The sequence below is a fragment of the Macrosteles quadrilineatus genome, unplaced genomic scaffold (genome assembly GCF_028750875.1).
Source record: "Macrosteles quadrilineatus isolate MER2022 unplaced genomic scaffold, UCM_ALF_1.0 Scaffold_9__3_contigs__length_116548681, whole genome shotgun sequence".
NCBI lineage: Eukaryota > Metazoa > Arthropoda > Insecta > Hemiptera > Cicadellidae > Macrosteles > Macrosteles quadrilineatus.
In genome coordinates, this window is record NW_026542602.1 from 23052677 (window position 1) to 23072089 (window position 19413).

Sequence of the window (19413 nt, forward strand, 5' to 3'; positions counted from 1 at the left end):
ACCGAAAGTCGATAAGTGCTTTAATAAGCTCAGAATTTGAGTAATACGGAGGTGTGTTTTTCGGCCGTTTGGGATAGGTTTAGAGCCCTCTTCATGTCTTATGGTAACCGGTGGGGCACACGGAAGATTTTACAGGTGCCGTTTGACGTCACTAACTGCTGACGTCACTAACTGCTGCGTCTGAAGAAACAGACAATTTTATAATTTTTCTATTAATAAACTGTCATAACCTAACCAAACTAACCAAACGTGCTGATAAAGGAAAAATCGAATGAAGGTTTACTAATCTGAAAAATAGTTTTGTTCATAAAATAAAATTATAAATGCCTAAAATTTAATTTTATAATTTTTTAAATTATAAAATTAAACTGTGGTAACCTAACCAAACCAACCAAACTTGCTGATATGAAAAAAATTGTTGACAAAAAGTTAGTGCTACCGGCGAGATTCGAACCCGGCACGTCCGGATTATCAGCCCGCCACGCTATCCACTACACCACCGAGGCCGATGGCTCAAATCCGTATCGTTGCGGTATTGGTGTTCCCTCAAAGTGACGTCAGCAGTTAGTAACGTCAAACGGCACCTGAGAAATCTTCCGTGTGCCGTTTCGTCATGCGAACACTGATTGTTTTGTTGCAATTTCACGGCACGACCGTACGGTAAGCACAATTTGTTTTTCAGGATTAATTTTGCCAACAGTGTCATTTAGAGGCTCCTGATTGACTAACGAAGTTTTAGTAATAGAAAAATGATTTTTGTTCATAGAATAAAATTATAAATGTCTCAAATTCAATTTTATACTTTTTTATTATGAAATTAAACCGAAATAACCTAACCAAACCAACCAAACGTGCTGACAATGAAAAAATCTAATGAAGGTTTATTAATCGAAAAAATAGTTATGTTCATAAAATAAAATTATAAATGCCTCAAATCCTATTTTATAATATTTTTTATTATAAAATTAAACTATCATAACCCAACCAAACTAACCAGACTTGCTAAAAATGAAAAATCAAATGAAGGTTTAACAGAAAAAAATATTTCTGTTCATAAAATAAAACTATAAATGGGTCAAATTCAATTTCATAATGTTTTAATTATAAAATTAAACCGTCATAACCCAACCAAACCAACCAAACTTGTTGATAATGAAAAAAATCCAATACAAAAAAATAGCGCTACGGGTGGGATACGAACCCGGGTCCTTCTGATCATCAGTCCAGCACTCTATCCACTACACCACCGAGGCCGTTGCCATCAACCGTATCGTTGCGGTAATGATGTTCCCTCAGCCAATCAGAAGCCTCAAAATAATACTGTAGGCAACCATGGTGGAAGGAAAAAACAGGTTTTTTCCTTCCACCATGGTAGGCAACACTAATCCTGAAATAAAAATTCAGCGTACGGCACGATAGGAGAAAGAGGCAACTAACTGTTAAGGTAATGACTGTTTTATTTATGTTTTTAAACGTATATAATGCTAATTATTGCTGAAACTGAAATGGTTAAAATGGTATTATGAAGGTTTCGTCTTTAAAACAAACCTAATCAATAATTTTAGTATTTGAAATGTAGGTTAAAAACCAACATTTATTCAAAATTTGCTCAGGACCTCAAGCGGTCGAGATGACTAAGATTCCCGGGTCTGAAAGGGTATGGTAATGGACTATGTTTTATCATAGATAAAACGTTAGTTAGACTATGGTTTTATCTATGGTAACTTAATACAATTTTGAAACTCGTTTTTCGCGTCTAGTTCATGCCCGGTGGCATTGATCGCTAGTGTCAACAAAATGTTGTTTTGCTTTATTTCAGGGTAAATTTCATGATTTGTGCTTCCCTGTTTGGTTAAATAACTAGGGAACGAGATATTGTTTATGATATAAGATCGTTCAATTTAGTTAAACAAGGAGAAGGTAACTAAGGTAAACGATGGTTTACATTACTTGTATAACAAGAAACAAATTTTAATTGTAAACAAAATACGACTCTACAGAGCACTGGACAGAAATAACAATAAAATTGGCTTCAGCATTCACCTGTTCCATAAGACCACAAGGATGAGAAAATTCACCATGCTAGTACGTTTTATCTATGACGATTCCCATGAAACGTACAATTAAATTGACTATAACTTACCCAATCTTGCTATAAATAGCGAAATTAGGTCGCCGGAATTTTATCCCCCTGGAATTTTACCCCCTGGGCAAAGCTGACGTCACTATGACGTGTTACCTGAGCGCTCAAAAGTTTGTTCGCGGGCGGAATTTTACACCCGCGGATTTAGAAGTCAATGAAAATAAACATAGCATGATTAATTAGATTAGCAATAAAAAACAGAATTCTACCCCCTGTCCATATAACCATAGTGTTTAGACAACTGAAGATGTAAGGGTCGAATTTTTACCCCCGGATTTTTACCCTACAGAAATTATTAAGCATGATTGATTTTCCTATTTCTGTTTTTATTTAATTGTAAACATTTTATTGTTAAGTAGCCAATCTTAATTTATTTGTAAATGAACGTTACTGTTAGAAGATGAGTGAAATGGATAAAGGTCGATTCACACACATCAGTTACGGCACGTCACAGTAAAGTCACTTCAGGCACGTCACAGTTAACAAAAATATTCTTTGATGGATTTTCTATTGCGCTATCTACACTCATCCGTTGCAGTCCCGTCAGTCACTCTGCTGGCATCCGTCAGTCAATTTCAGATTTCTTTCCAACGATACTTTTTGATTGTTCGGACGCCTGACGGAACTGTTTGAGGTTAGAAAATAGTGTTATTGTTATATAAATGGTTGCGTTTGTACTTTGAGTACTGTTTGTAACAATCAACAAGATGGACAATGATAATTTGATAGAATATAGGTTTATAACTTTAAAATTTTGACTATAAATTACTGTGAATTTTAGAGACGGAAGACTGACTGAAACCAACTGACGGACAATTGACTGAGAAATTGCGGATGCAACTGTGACTGGACTGTAACTGGACTGCAACTGGACTGTAACGGAACTGTGACTGGACTGATGTGTGTGAATCGACCTTAATGATTAATATTGTTCGTAACCTCCTGTATATTGTCGGGTCAGGTAAAATCTTGTACGTTACACGTTACGCAAGAGGGTGTTTACATCACTTAGGTAAATTATGCAACTCGCTTCCGCTCGTTGCACAACCTTCACCTGCGTGATGTAAAAACGCTCTTACTACACTTGTAAGGTAAATAGCTATTTAACACTATCAATATACAGGAGGCAACCACATTTAGTGTACCTCGAGGCTGCATGGATTCTTAAAAAGCCATAGCCTAGCCATCGACAAAAAAAATAATCTCATCCTCAATCCTCATCAATATAACCTCAACTTTAACTTCAGTTCACAATCAATCACAATCTTATTATATTAATTTATAATATCAATATCAATCACAATCACTCAATTCTCATTCTCATGTCATTGTCAATACCATGGTAAATTGTCTTTCATTAACTACAAAAACCGTTTAACATAACTAAAATTACTACTCTTTATCACTTTGGTATTATAAGTGTCGCTTTGTAATGTAGGCTATCCAATTTTAAACTAAAAACCGTAAATTAAGTTAAAATAAGTAGGCATATAAAGAACAAATTACACAATGGTGTATTAATGGTAGGAAACTTGTGAATCCTGATAGTTTTTAATAGTAGCCTAAGTTACTTAATTTATATGCCCTAAAACCCACCTTTTGAAACTTGCTGAAACAATAACTTCGTTGTTCATTTTTAAGATGAAAACGAAAACAATAAACAAAGTGAAGATTTCATTTTCTACTGATAGGCCTAGTCAATCCCAACAAGACGATTCAATGTCAATTAATAGTGAATCTTTAGACACTTACAATTCTGATAAAATTGTTGGATCCCGTAAAAGAAAATCGCCTAAGCCTACTGCTCAGGATGACAACGGTGATTTTGAACACTTACAATCCAATAGGAAACGTAAACATAAAAAAGGGGATGGAAATGAGAACAAAAGTGACTTTCAATTAGCTATGGACAAGGCAGTAGACTTCAATGTTGAAAGTTCAAAGCAAGACAATACGCCCAAATCACTCGTAAAGCAAAAGAAAACAAAAAAGAAGAAAAATAAATCCCAGCCAGTTAGCGTACAACCCAACTCTTCTATCTTGGATTATTTAACTAGATGGAAGAACAAAAGAGGTAATTGGAAATTTGAGAAAGTGAAACAGACACGTTTGGTTACCAACATGTTTGAAAATGAAAAGGTATGTTGATTACTGTTTATAACACATTACCAACTACAATCATAAGCCCACTTTTAACATTCCGGGTACTGGTACAGTTTCTGGGTGACACAGTTTCTTAACTGGGCTACTACGCTAATATTGATTGAAACTATCGATTCGATTAGTAGGCCTAAACTTTCATGCGATTTTTTCACCATCAGCAAGTTTGGTTGGTTAGGTTAGGTTATGATAGTTTAATTTTATAATGGATATATTTTAAAAGATGATTAAAAATCATTATTTTCAATTTGATAGTCTCAATCGATATTAGTGTAGCCCAGTTAAGAAACTGTACCCCAGTATCTAATAACGATTGAAACTACCTGTAGGCAGCCTACTACTTGGAGGTCACGAATTGTGGATAAATATAGGCATGATCTGTACAGTGGTGGCGCTTCCTTAACTGCCAAGTGGGCCAGGCCCACCCAAAAAAACAGTAAAGTATATTTTTAAATACTTTAGGTTATTCGGTTAATATTGTTGAATAAACTACAATATAAATTAATGTTGAACTTTTCCTACAATCACGGGAAATTATCCCAAATTTTGCCACCATTGTACAATATGATCACCAATGTGGCTGCGATCACAAAAAATTTTCACGGAATTTGCAGAAGCAGTTGTTACTAACAATAATAATATACTAATTTGCTTTTTTAAGTAGGCCTAGCTAGTTTTGTCCTGGGAATTTTTAACCTGGAAAACCTGGAGTTGTCCTAGAATTTTATTTAGATGGGACACTGGACCCACTGCAGTTACATCTACTTGTGAGGGACAGTCATCGTGTTCCAATTGTGGTTTGTTTTTTTGGTTAGTTTTTGCATCACTTTTGAAAATAATGGCTGCACAACACTAGGCCCTACACGTAATTTTGCAGCTCTGAAGTACAGAAAGTTAGGTACCGTATTGAAAGCACGAGGTGAAGGAGGGAAGGGATAGTCCATCTGCTTGCGGACTCCTGTGGTTGAATGCGTTGTACAAAAAATCTTGTATCCTGTAATAATTCTGGATCTTTTACTATCAAAATCATGGCAAGAACTGAATTTTTTAATAATAACTCACAATTCTGAAGATTGCATTACCGTTGAAGTCGGCCTAACCCCATTTGAACCACGAACACAAACACACTTCACAATAACATTACCAACACACCTTCAAACCTATGATCACTAGAATTGTAATATGGATACTCTAATAAATCTGTACGAAAAATATTACAAAACTAACTAAAGGTGTTAACTTATTATTTCATAAAATATTACAACTACAACCTGTTTGCTGGATGGTGTACAACATACACGGCAAGATGTTAACAAAGCTACACTAGCGCTCAGCACTCCCAGCGAGAATATTGAGAATCAACGTTCAATGGGCCAGCCCAAATTGGCCCATCATTCTCCATATATCAATGCATTGTTCCCTGATAGTCAAGCGCCGCCGGCTGGCGTTGCCTTGTCCATTACAATCTTATGGCGGCTAGAAGAGCCCCGAAATCCGTGGCCCCCAATGTCTTACGAGATGATTGCATTGTATTTTAAGAAAAGTTATGACCCGTTAAAAGTTCAACATTAATTTATATTGCAGTTTATTCAACAATATTAACCAGATAACCTATAAAGTATTTAAATTAAACATATACTTTACTGTTTATTTTGGGTGGGCCTGGCCCACCTGGCCGTTATGGAAGCGCCGCCACTGTACAGATCATGCCTATATTTATCCACGATTCGTGACCTCCCTTATACAGGACAACCCCTTGGCCCCAGTCAGTTCATACCCTACTTTTCTTCGTCACCTTATTGTTGCTAATAGGATGATGGTTTTCTCCTAGAATTGTCATGCAATTAAAAAATTTCCATGCGACGGGTATGCATTAGAGTTTAGGCCTAGAGTTCCCTTGCATTAGCACAATCATTGAGTAAATAATTAATTTAATTAGGCTATTTATTTAAAAATTAAAAAAACTTTACACAGGGTGGCTACTGGCTAGTAGGGGTCTGCGGGTCAGACTTTTTTGGTTCGGGTCGGGTCGGGTCGGGCCAATAATTTTGGTCCTCGGGTTTCGGGCCAAAATCGGGTCGGGCCAAAAATTATTAATTACCGGATTTTTTTTTCTTTTTTTAACTCCTATCTGTGTTTATAAAATTACTTGAAAATAACATATGGAAAAATATTGTAGTTATGTATATTATTTCATGTTCATAACTTATTTACAGCTTAGGAGTTGCCTCAACTGCAAGAAAGAAGAAAATAATTTTTTTATCAAGCCATTCTTTCCCATTTTCATAACTGTTGAAATATCTAAACAGCTATATTACAACAAGTTTGTAATGGAACTTAATATAAATGGATCATAAACAAATCAATTAACCTTATCACAAGTTTAGGGCCTGTGGCTTCAAGACTGCAATCAAGAAGAAAATAAAAATTCTATGTTTCCACCATGCAATATGAATCATTCATTCCCTGCCTCCTAACCTCCTCTCACACTTACAATAGCATTATTAGTTACATCATCATAAATAAAGAATTATCTATTATTGGCATTAGTATGCCTACAGCTTTACATAGGAATTATTTTTTATAGGGCCTAAAATAGTAATAGACTAAGCAACATAACAAGTGGAGAACTCATTGAAGAAAAGATATTGTGTAAACTAATTTACTATAAAACTCTAAAACAATAAATAACACACATACATTGTTTATGGTATAGTTATAGTAAAGACTGTAAAAATTGCATATCATGTCATACACAGTTATAGGCACAGTTATAGGTATTGCAAGAGATTAAAATCCTAAAACAACTGATTTTAGCTAATAAATGAAAAGAATTAAAAATCCATAAACTCAAGTCAAACAATGTCACAATTATTAGGTACCCGAAAAGGAACTCTTAATATATAGAAAATTATATTAAATCAAGAGAAAAGAAAGTTAAATGCTAATTTGGCAACATAAGCAGACAGCAGAGACATTATAGTGCCCTAATTAGCAACACAACTCAATGTTTTTATACTGTAAGTCAATGTTTTTGAAACTGTAGGGTCTTTTTCTCGGAAGGAAGGGTAGTAGAATGTAAACAAAAAACCATGAATCACTCTCACAGCCGGGCCCGGGGACACTCAAGGTTACAGACCCTCCCCCTCCCCTCCCCTCCCATCTTACACAACCCGAGCCAGGCCCGGGGACACTCAAGGTCATAGACCCTCCCCCTCCCCCGCCCCTATTACACCACCCGGTTGTTCCAATTGCTGACAAAATACAAGTAACAAAACAAGGAAGTAGAGACAAAAAGATATATTTTCTTTATTCAAAAATATAAAACTGTTACAGATAATTTCCAAAGAAATTAATTCATGGTAGTTTGTGTCTTGTAAATATTGTATTGGATCTTAGAAATATCTTTTTTGAAACTCAATCTAACTTAAGAAAAAAATAATTTTACTGATGAAAACTTTCATAAAATTATAAAATATTTAGGCCTAACCTCTTTGTAGACTTGTTGATACTTGATACTTAAAAAAAAAATTAAATGGTGACCATAAAATGCCGAACCAGACGATCAGAAGTGTTGTTTTGTTTTGTTACTGAATGACAAAAAGGACAATAGGAAAATAAAAGAACAAGATACAGATCTGTACACTATATCAGATATTTCTTTTGTTTATAATTTATTATGTAAATAAAATACTAAAATATAATTTAAACTAGGTATGGAATAAACAATAAATAATTAAACTGGTACCTCTGGATAAATAGTCTTTCTTTTGACTTTGTTTTCTTTGCACTGTTGCATCACGGCTTTTGTTTTGTCAGTAGACGACTAGCTCTGGCTTGGCTAGTGACAGTAAGGCAATAATTGCTCTGTTGTGTCTTTGTTCTTAAACGTGAGCAAACTTAATATTTAATTCTAATTTTAACATTTTAATTCCTCTGTAATAATGTATATAAGAGTGTTTCTTTGAAAATTACTTATTATAACTTTAAAAATAGCCTAATAATTATTTTTTTTGGCCCGACCCGGTCTTGGCCCAAACAAATCTCTGACCCGACCCGGTCTCTCGGGCCTTCCACTGGCCCGACCCGACCCGAAAAAATCGGGGACCCGCAGACCCCTACTGGCTAGTGACCTAGAAAACCTGGAAATGTCAGGGAATATTAAATATCTGGAAAAGTCATGGAAAAGTCAGGGAATTTTGTCATAAGTCAGGGAAAATTTGTAAAAACATTTTCTAATAATTGTTAGGAAAGATCGAGAGTATGTGTGCCGTGTGGGTAAAAACTAAGAAATATATACAAATAAATAAATAAATTTTGTGTTTTTGTACAAATAAAATCTATATATATAATACGTGAAGCCGTTTTTTGTTAACGCAACTCCTCCCTTATTTGTGGACCAATTTCAACGTTTGAAGTGTCAAAAGATTCGTCTCAATATGAAGTTTTGCAATAAGGTTTTATAATTCTAAAATTCCTGCCCTTAAGAGCGTGAGGCCCACTCAAAGGTCGGGTTTTCCCCATAAGAAATACATAGAACAAATTTAAACCCGAAAAAACAGCTGTTTATAAGAAGCTGTAGCTTTTTGGGAGTAAATATTGAAATTGTAATATTAAGTTTAAGACCAAGTTAAACAGTTCAAATCAGTTTTGATGGAAGAACAGAAAATGCCTCAAGTTCAAAGAAGAAATATTGAACACGGTATTAGGACACAATTAATAATGAGATATTTTGTGCGTATGGGGAGAGTAGAAAAAGAGAGACCTGGGGCCCATTTCATAATAAAGTACAAACTAATATTATTAGTAAATCAGCTGATCGCCCAATGCAAATCTAATGGAAATTACAAGTTACAAGTTGTAACTTGTAACTTGTAGTTTATTATTAAATGGGCCCCTGGGGCCCATTTCATAATAAAGTACAAACTAATATTATTAGTAAATCAGCTGATCGCCCAATGCAAATCTTATGGAAATTACAAGTTACAAGTTGTAACTTGTAACTTGTAGTTTATTATGAAATGGGCCCCTGGTCTAACAAATACCCATCCAGATACACATTCACTTTGTGAGATGAATAATATTTGCCAGTTCTGCTATGCAACTTACTTTGGAAGTGAAAAAATATACGAAGCTCATAGCATTGAGTATAGACATAACCTAGAGAGCCCACCGCTATACTGTTAGTCGTTACCGCTTTTGACGACGTAGTTCGGGCCGCTGACGCTTGGGTCGTGGTAGTCAATGGTAATGCAGTACGCCGCTGAGCTCAGTCTGCGTTGAGACACGCTGCGTTAAGGTAGCCTGCACCGCGCTCGCGCGTCACTCTCCCCCCCCTACTCATCGTCACTTCCCACGGGTCGCCGGATTTCTACCCCCGGATATTTACCCCCATGGAAAAACGCCTACGTCACTTTGACGTCACATGTATGGGGGTAGATTTCCGGCCGCGAACTTTTAGGATGGATAAATTATTGTATATTCAATCAACTCGCATTTCACGGTTTACTTAACAGTTGTAATTAATCAAAATGCTAATAAACCTGACACCGGAACTTTACCCCCGGAAATCTACCCCCAGACATCCACCCCCGGACATCTACCCCCGGACATTTACCCCCAGACATCTACCCCCGGAAATCTACCCCCAGACATCTACCCCCGGACATCTACCCCCGGACATCTACCCCCGGACATTTACCCCCAGACATCTACCCCCGGATATCTACCCCCGGAAATCTACCCCCAGAAATGTACCCCCAGTGGTCAAATCATAAATGTCCGACCCCGGAATTATTTATTTGCGACCCCCAGAAATCTACCCCCCGTGCTACACTACGTATCGGTCAATATTCATTGTTGTAGTTGATTTTAGTAATTGGTTTATAAAAATAATCAATGGCTCTTCGTTTAATAATTACTCTCTAATATCTAGTATTAAGCATGTGATATGTCGTTGTCTTGTTTAATGTCATCTATCTTCCCAATTCATTAAGCTGTTACTGATTTAGGTGTAATTTTTAAGCTTTAAGATTCAGTGCAACGCAAATGGTAATTAAAAAGGATATTTTGATAAAGGGCTCCAAAAGTGTAACCCATAAGCATTTGATTTATTTTCAGACAGTGATTTATATTGTTAACCAATTTTCACATACATTCATAGCTAACGGCACATGCACGAGCGCAGATCGTGAAATTTAAAACATATCACTGAAGGAGGTTATTTTCTGATTACTAGTGGTAAAAATGCAATTAAATGTTGATAAAAAAGCCTGCCACAGGTAGATTAATGAATTAATAATTTTTTCACTATCAATTACCTCCTAGTAATAAGTAGTAATTACCTCCTATGTCGTAGACACTATCCGGAGTTTTACATTGGCAAAAAAGTCTAGTTGTTTAATTAATCGTAAAAAATAAAACATAAACATATTTTATGATTGGTTCTGGTTGTCAATGCTGGTTGTGAAATAACGGAGAATAATGTAAAAGCATAAAATTGGATATTTCGGGATAGGGAAGGTATTTTTACCTCATGGTTCTTTTGGTTTTACAAATTTATTTTAATGAAATTAGAGTATGAACATTGCTTAAAATTATTTATTTTTGTCATTTTTACGTTTCATACATTAAAGAAGCCAAAACAAGTCTTTATCTCAATTTCTGTCTTGTCTGTCAAGGCCCAGAAGGCATTTTACGTGGCCTTCTTCTCAAAAACTAGAGCATCGATCGTGATTCGATTTAAATAGCCTTTTTGGATTCGGTGGATTGACACGAGTAACTTAAGCCATTAAAATATGGCCTCACTACTTTTGAATTAAAATAAATTTGGTTCAAACCCCCAATTTTTTGAATTTTTGTCAAGTTTAGTCTACTCCTAATGTTTACCAGTAATTAATGAAATACTAATAATTTGTTTGGAGAATACGACATCAATGAAATACCGAACAGCTGTGAAAGATGAAAAGCTGGATAAAGATGATGTTTTTCTAGCTGTCACTGGAAATTTGTTATTACATTTAGTTTACAAATACTGCAACCATTTCCGATCATGTTTTGTAATAAAATCCAAAACCAAGTAAGATTAAAAACGTTGTGACTCACGTAAATAAACGGATCAAATAAATCGTAAGTGCAATAATATGTATTTAGTGTACATGTTGCTCGAATTCGAGCAATTGCAAAGTATTAAAGGAGTTATTTCAAAATGAATAACAATGAATATTTACAATGAGTTTAAATGAGTCAACTCAAAGATTACCGGTGTGTAACTAAAACCATGTTTATCTTCGTTATTGATAAACCTAAAGCATTCATCCGGCTGGTTTTCTCCTTCTCAAAATGCCTCGCTGTACAGGCAACACAGGTTATTGATAGAGGGCCAATTGAGAACGAAAAGTCGTTTTGGGGTAGTGTTCCATCTCTTGTTTACAGATGCAGACGATCTATTCTGGTTTTCAACCTGACTTAAAAATGGAACTGATTAGTAATCTGCTCACATTTCACCTTTAAAACTGTTACTGTATAGTGTGAAAGTTGGTCAACCATTGGAAGCACCCTCTAGGAATAAATCAAAGGCTTAGGGGTCAACCTTTTGAAGCCCTAATCGAAATATCCTTTTTAATTGCCATTTTGCTCAGCGCAAGATCTTAAGCTTTAAAATGACACCTCAATCGTAACAATCGGCGAAGAAGGTCGGGTGAAAAAAGGACTGTTACAGCTTACTGAATTAGGAAGATAGATAATGTTAAACAAGACAATGACATATCATATCGCATGCTTAATACTGGATATTACAAGACAATGCTTAACCGAAGAGCCGTTGATTTCCGGGGGTAGATGTCCGGGGGAAGATGTCCGGGGGTAGATGTCTGGGGGTAGATGTCCGGGGGTAGATATCTGGGGGTAGATTTCCGGGGGTAGATATCCGGGGGTAGATGTCCGGGGGTAGATATCCGGGGGTAAATGTCTGGGGGTAGATATCCGGGGGTAGATTTCCGTGCTATGGCAAATCACTTTATAATCAAACAATTACATGTTGATTATTTAATAATATATTGGGGGTAAATTTCCAGTCGCGGGCTGTTTCTCGACCGTGTATAGGCCCCGCCCCTCGTGACGTCAAAATGACGTAGGCGTTTTTTCATGGGGGTAAATATCCGGGGGTAGAAATCCGCTACCCCCTTCCCACAGCAACCGGCCTCTCCCTCACCGGTCGAGCTGTCTCTACAAAGCGAATGCAATGAACACGAACGGCAACAACTGCCTCTAACACATATAACATAATTTTATCCATACATTACGCAATTAAAAAGTTATTTGTCAATATTGTAATGCTACAATTAATTGTAGGCTATACAGGAATCCCAATTGTATTTATTTTTTCTGTATAGGATTCACTTACTTGAAGGTCTATCATGATTTTAAACTCACATCAAATTACAAAGGTTTGTAAACAAATTTTGCCTTTCTTTTTACGTACAATTCTGATCAACTTTATAGCAAACCATTTTTATCGTTTAACCGATAGTTTATTATATTGATATTACAACTAAGTTTGTTTTATTTCTGTTGTGGGTTTACATATTCTCTACATAATATAATAAACTTAAAACTAAGAACACGTACGATAATGCATATGCACTGCTTATTTAACAAAATTCTATAACATAAATCCTAAATTTCTTTATTACTTTAAGTTTTAACTGAAAATATTTACCAGAATTTTAATATGGTAAGTGTTATAACATTATTTCAGTGTTTATTTTTACGCCTTATTATTTGTCTGGTACCATCGGTTAAGTCGTACACCCCTGATTCCCAAACCACTGTAGGCTACATATTCTTCCTCGGTGACATAACACGCACTACTTTCTCACTTTATTCTACGAGAGAAGAACGTTTCAAAAATATGCATAGTTATGATTCGGCTTTACACTAGGCCTACAAGAGTACAAGTAAAAGAGTATGTACAGGCAGTTTAATTTTTTTTTATCTTTATACCATTAACTTCATATAAACTGGTTGTAACTACAAGAGTACAAGTACAAGGGTATCGACATAGACACTTTAATTTTTAAAAATCTTTATACCATTACTTCATATGAACTGGTTGACAGTACGAGTGTACAACTACAAAGGTATTTACAGAGCCTTATCTTTAAAAATCTTTGTAAAATTGGCTTGATATAATAAACTTGCTAATCAAGTATACCAACAAATAAATACATTATAAATCAAACAAAATCGAGGCTCAATACAAAGTTATGAATTGAAAAATACATATTGCTATAAGAATTTTACTATAAATACTTTAAAGGCATAATAGAATAATGACGAAAAGAAAAATACGAACAAATCTTGTAAAAACAATTTTCCTATTACATCAAATAATTACTTACTATTAATAATTTGGTATTAAAATGCGTTATAAAACAAGGAAGAAGGAAAATACGGCTAAACATACAAATTCATCAACAAATACGACGTTTTTAACCTAGCAAAAAGCAATGAAAAAATCAAATATCTAACTCAAAGTATTACATGAACAAAATACTATAGTTTACACCCTACTAGTAGGCCTAGAATAATCGCTTTAAAAAAACAACGGAACAGCAGACTAAACATATGGAAATGGTAATGCACAAAAACGAAGAGCTGACTAATCATATGGAAATAGTAATGTAAAAAAAGACAATATAAATCAAACCGGTAAGTCTACGTATGCCATTAAAAAAAAAAATACACTCCTGAATAATCTGAATACGTATTTAAAGAACAACGGGTAACCAAAGAAATACGTATTGTACAAAAAATACAGTTTACAAGGTAACTTATACAGTAAACGAAATACCAAAAAAGAAACAAATCCGCTTACTAAACGTACGTCATGGACCAAAAACTACAATGATTCTACAAAGAATTTACAAGTCATACAGTAAACGAAAAAATATAGCAAAACAACGAATTTGCTAACTAAACGTATATCTTGTAAAAAATACTACAATTTACACAATCGATCAACCGTGATACCGAATCTAAAAAAAAAGGCTAATAACGAAACGTGTATATATATATACAACAACTTACAGTTTACTAGGGAAACAGTAACAAAAAAACAAAAAGAAAAATACAAACAGCTAACTAAGCACAAGTTATGCACAAAATACTAAAATTTACACCATACAATAATCACGATATTAAACAATACACGAAAAGACTCACTAAACGTTTTTCATGAACTTAATAAAACAAATTACACTATACAATAATATCATTGGTCCATACACATTTTAAATTAGTAGTTTAAAAATACATACATGTGTATGAACAGTATAAAGGCAAATTTACGACATGGATTAAATACACTGTTGGTTAGTTATTATTGAGGGGTATTTTTTTATTATGCCTACGTTTGTTGATTCTATTTTACATGACATTGACAATAAATATTTTCAGTAAATTAATACATTGTCGTCGATTATAGTAAAAGGGTAAAAGAGTAAAGTTAGGATATTGTAACTATCTGAATTTGTTTCTAAGCAGAATACAGATATTCGAATTTGAAATGACACATGAAAAGTGTGAAAGCTTTATTTGAACTTTGAAACATGGCGGAAATAAATAATTTCATAACATATATCAATCAAATAGAAATATTACCTATATATTATATTTTAGTTGGTTTGATTCGCTAACTGAAAGGGAAATGTTCAAAATGTTCAAAAATGTTCATGTATTTTCAAAAAGGTTTATTATGGAATTTTACAGCAATAGCATGCTTACAGACTTTCTCAGAGGCGTAAATAAGTAATGTCCAATCTTACAACATAGGTACATTCATGTAAAGTGTAAAAATCTTACGCATTATAAAATAAATTACTCTATACGAGTAGTTCAGAATAAAATGTTTACCATCATGTTACGTTTATACTCAATGCCATCATATATAGAAGTAATTTTTTAAACCATGTTGGTTTCGCAAGGAGCACGCTTGAATTATTAGCAAAGCCGACAGCGAGCCCGCAGCAGCGGGATGAGCTGCGTCATTGTTGCGTCTTGCATGGTTACCGGTAGAGCGCACTAGCAACTTGATGTACTGCATTACCGAAGGTCGCGTAGTTCGGGCCGCTGACGCTGCTCAGCCTGGCGCTGCACGGGTAATGCTATGCCCCATTGAGTGGAGACTCTAGGGTTAGGTTTATACTCAATGCTCATAGTGTTGTCACGGTGGGAAAGTAAACTTGCCTAAATGTCAGATCAAATAAATGCATACAAGAAATGTTTACTTCAGACACTGACAGATCGAGATATTTCAAAACATTTTGTTAAAATTACGTTAACCAACATTCAATGGTGTAGCTGCTTTAGCCTATTCAAAGCAGGTTATGGCTGTCCAGTTGGTAACCCCGAGTTTGTGGGTAAAAAATGGAGCACATGAAATGGTTGACATCACCCCACATTTCAGGTTACTCTACGGAGAAAATTCGTTTGATCGGGGGATGTCTCAAATAAAAGGAATAAAATGGTCCAACTTTAATTACTTAAGATAGGGTATAAGTACGGTAACAGTGTTCTTCAATTCTCAATGCTGGAAAAACATTGTTGCAACATATTAACTCGAATTGAGGCAGATCGTTTAGCATTCATTAGAAGTTATCAGTTAAAATCGAGAGCAGAAATGATGTAGGTGAACCTTGGTGACGCCATTAGAGATATTTAAAATTAGTTTCTAACAAGTTTTCAAATAACTCTAAGATGTAACTAAAGTTACTAGAATTTAAGCATAAGGTTTTCCTCGGCGTTATGTTTCATACTAGGCGGCTCATTGAGCCGCACGGGTTCCCTAGTGTTATTATAAACTGCGTATCATCTTAACTCAGTTTAATTTTATTAACACGTAGAGTGCGGCCGTTCCCGATCGGGTACGGCGCTTGGCCCCCGTACGGTGCGTCCGTACCCCATCGGGAACGCTCGGTAATGCTTTTTGTATATCTTCGTTTTTGCTCTAGCGTCGGCCGAAAGCGGACCTATACGACGTTAGCGTGTAGTATGTGACTTTCATTTTGTTGTGGTGTAGGTTGGTAGTAAATTTCCCTGTAAAATCCCCGTCTGGCAATCTCAAAAGTCTTCTTTTTGTCCCGTCATTTTCCCTCCATTTGGCAATACGATTCCAATGGGACCGGCTACGTTCCAAGCAGTGCTGCTATCTGTGAGTGTTTAGCGAACTACATCGACTCTCGTTGTAAAGCAGGACATCCCCTCACGTTATTTGCTATTCGTCAGACCAAAATTGAAAAGGCCAATCACACGCGGCAATCGGGTTTACTCGACGCTGAGGGCTGCGCCGCACTGGGGATACGCCCGCTATTTGACGTGCCGCAGCGAACGTGTTAAGGTAAGTTGCAAAGTCTGAATATAAGCTAGCCTGTATCTATAGATTGTATGTATGTTTTTCATGTAAACAAACATAAGATATTCTTCAGACAAAGATTAGTCCTTTTGAAGAATTAGTTAGGTAGTATTAAAATTGTAATTTTGAATTTGTCGATCAGGGAAAGTTTAAAAAAATCATAGAATTGTCAGGGAAAAGTCAGGGAATTTTTCAATATGATTTCACTAGCCACCCTGTTACAACACTAGGCTCAAACCTTGATTTTACAAAACATATAAAATATATTATTAAAACCTGTTTCAACTGTTATCAACATGATTTTATATCAGTTCTGAATTCACAACTGACTTCCAAATCTGTTAACGCCTTTAGCAGCAATATACGGTAATTTTCTTTGATCGCAGCAACAACTGTAATGATTTTTACGATCTTGGCAACTCCCACGAGTAGGTAAACATTACAATCATGTTATTCTATCACAATCTGTTACTTGACAGGCAAACACGTAAAAAGGAAAAAAGGCTTACGTAGTAAACTTTTTTGGCGTGAACCTAAAATTTCCGTAGTCGCACAATTGACACTTTTTACAACTTTTCCCCCCAAGTGGGGGCTCCCGGAGGTGTGTGGCCATGTGCGACCACACCAAGTGCCTAAGGCCGGCTCTGTGTACAAGTAGTGAGGCCTGAAGGATATTTTCCAATGCATCTTTTCAATGAACTGTACGCTGAGAGAGACATAAATATTGAAAATGAAATTGAAAGCATAAAAGGTGTTTCAGACTACAGTATCCCTTAACTAATAGCATTGACTGTTGTCAAGCTAATAGTCAGTGTGGTACATTTGAAATAAAAAGAGTGAATTAAAATTAACAATTTCACACTCTTGATTTTGTTTAAGTTAAAATCCACAAGACTACAGGTTAAGTGTAAGAAACTTTTGCCTGCCTAATAAATAATTTTTCATTTCAAGCCTGTGGCCCTAACTTTTGCCTGCCTAATAAATAATTTTTCATTTCAAGCCTATTTATTGGTCAGGAGTTTTAGAATTATTAGAATAAGTTAGGTAACCTAGCCTAGCCAAATTGTAACCATATAATCTTAAGGGTGTGTGTTCCAGCTAAAAAAATAATAAACAGAATTACTTCTACAAAATAGCTAAACATTCTGATTAACTGTTCCAGTTGCCTGATGCTCATTTTGATATTTTCCTGGAATATATGGAAGGAGGAAGTAAAAGTATGAAGGAGTTAATGTCAAAGATGGCAAATGAAGTTGTTGAAGAAATGGAGAAGTGGGAAAGTTTAACTGAAACAGAAAAAGTGTCTACTCCCAAAGTTAATGAAATTAAGTACAACAGAGCCAGAACTGTATTACAAATGCTTCAATAAAACTCCTGTTAATGAACTCGTTATTATGTTTTTTCTGCAATTAACACTTATACTATAAAGTAATATTAAGAAAAATGAAGTACAACAAATACATTTACAAGGTGGCCAAATCATGATAGTGGTTGACTCAGGCAAATCTTTTCCGGATATATTAGTTTAAAAGATTTTTAAGTGTACCTCCCAGTGATACAATCATTGTGTAAACACATTGATCCTTAAAACTCTCCAGGTGAAACTGTTACTAGTTACTGTACAAAGAAAAAAAAAAAAACAATATAATTTTGGAGTTTCTATGAGTGGTTTTAATATGTATATGTGTTTTTCAACATGTACTGTATATGTGGCAGTACTTTAACAACATTTTTGCTTCAATACCAGAAACAAAACACCAATTCATCCAATAACGAGCATTTCTATTTTACAACACAAAAAAGTTTTAAATATAAACAAATGTATTCAAATGAAATAGAACCAGATTTATAATCACTGAACATGACCAAACACCTTGGCATTATGCATTGTCATCATCACTGTCTGAAGCCGTTTCTTATACGCTATAGTGCCTATAGGGCTCATGAACTAGTTAAGCTACTCTTAAAACCCTTTGGGGTCTATAGGCCACTTATAGTGCCCACTGTAAATTTCAAGCTAGAATGGCATCACATTTACCCTGTTGTACTCAGAGATACGCTAGGCCACTTATAGTGCCCACTGTTTTGGTGTCAGGTGTGATGCCATGTTGAACATCTGTCCTCAGTAGGTATAGCTGTTTCTGGAAACTTGTTTGAGAAAGTGACAAACATATAAAATCTGTGATTTTACAAATGTTTAAAACACAAATAAAAAAGTACTTTATATGAAATCCCGAAACGTCATCCAGTAAATCCATTTTATTGTCTGAATTCATATTTCAGTTAACTTCACATCTCACATAAAAATCAAACTATACATACAATATCCTAACTGCATGAAAATGAAAATGTATAAGATAGGCCTAGTATAAGCATAGATTAAAAGAAGTAGACAGTCTATACTCCTTTTATCTATGGTATAGGTTAGGCCTGATGAGAACCAGACGGCTAGACACTAGCTTGAATGACGCATTTGTAATATAGTTAAAAACGTTGAGCAGAGTGCAGTAGGTTCCAGGGAACTATAGAAATATAGTTGTTTTGCAAACAAATTATAACTTGGGCACTATGAGTGGCCTAGGGCCTAGAGACCGTTCGAGCATATTGCTAGTGGGCACACTGAGTGGCCTAACGTATCTGAGGGACAGACGTGGGGCGTAACCGCCAATACTTGACCGAGTAATGGTTCTGGGCACTA

At 35.3% G+C, this 19413-nt stretch overlaps 1 protein-coding gene across 3 annotated transcripts; it reads left to right on the plus strand.

Annotated features, from left to right (window-relative positions):
• The first annotated feature begins 3389 nt into the window (after positions 1 to 3389).
• LOC129002722 (uncharacterized protein C7orf50 homolog) lies at positions 3390 to 18100 on the plus strand. 3 transcript variants are annotated; one of them, XM_054430738.1, is made up of 3 exons: positions 3399 to 3485; positions 4047 to 4282; positions 17878 to 18100. In XM_054430738.1, exons 2-3 carry the CDS (start codon positions 4049 to 4051, stop codon positions 18082 to 18084), a joined length of 441 nt encoding a protein of 146 aa, XP_054286713.1. In that variant the 5' UTR covers positions 3399 to 3485; positions 4047 to 4048; the 3' UTR covers positions 18085 to 18100. The 3 variants fall into 3 exon arrangements, with proteins under 3 accessions (XP_054286711.1, XP_054286713.1, XP_054286712.1); XM_054430737.1 differs by having other exon boundaries at positions 3402 to 3485; positions 3835 to 4282; XM_054430736.1 differs by having other exon boundaries at positions 3390 to 4282.
• The last annotated feature ends 1313 nt before the right edge of the window (positions 18101 to 19413 follow it).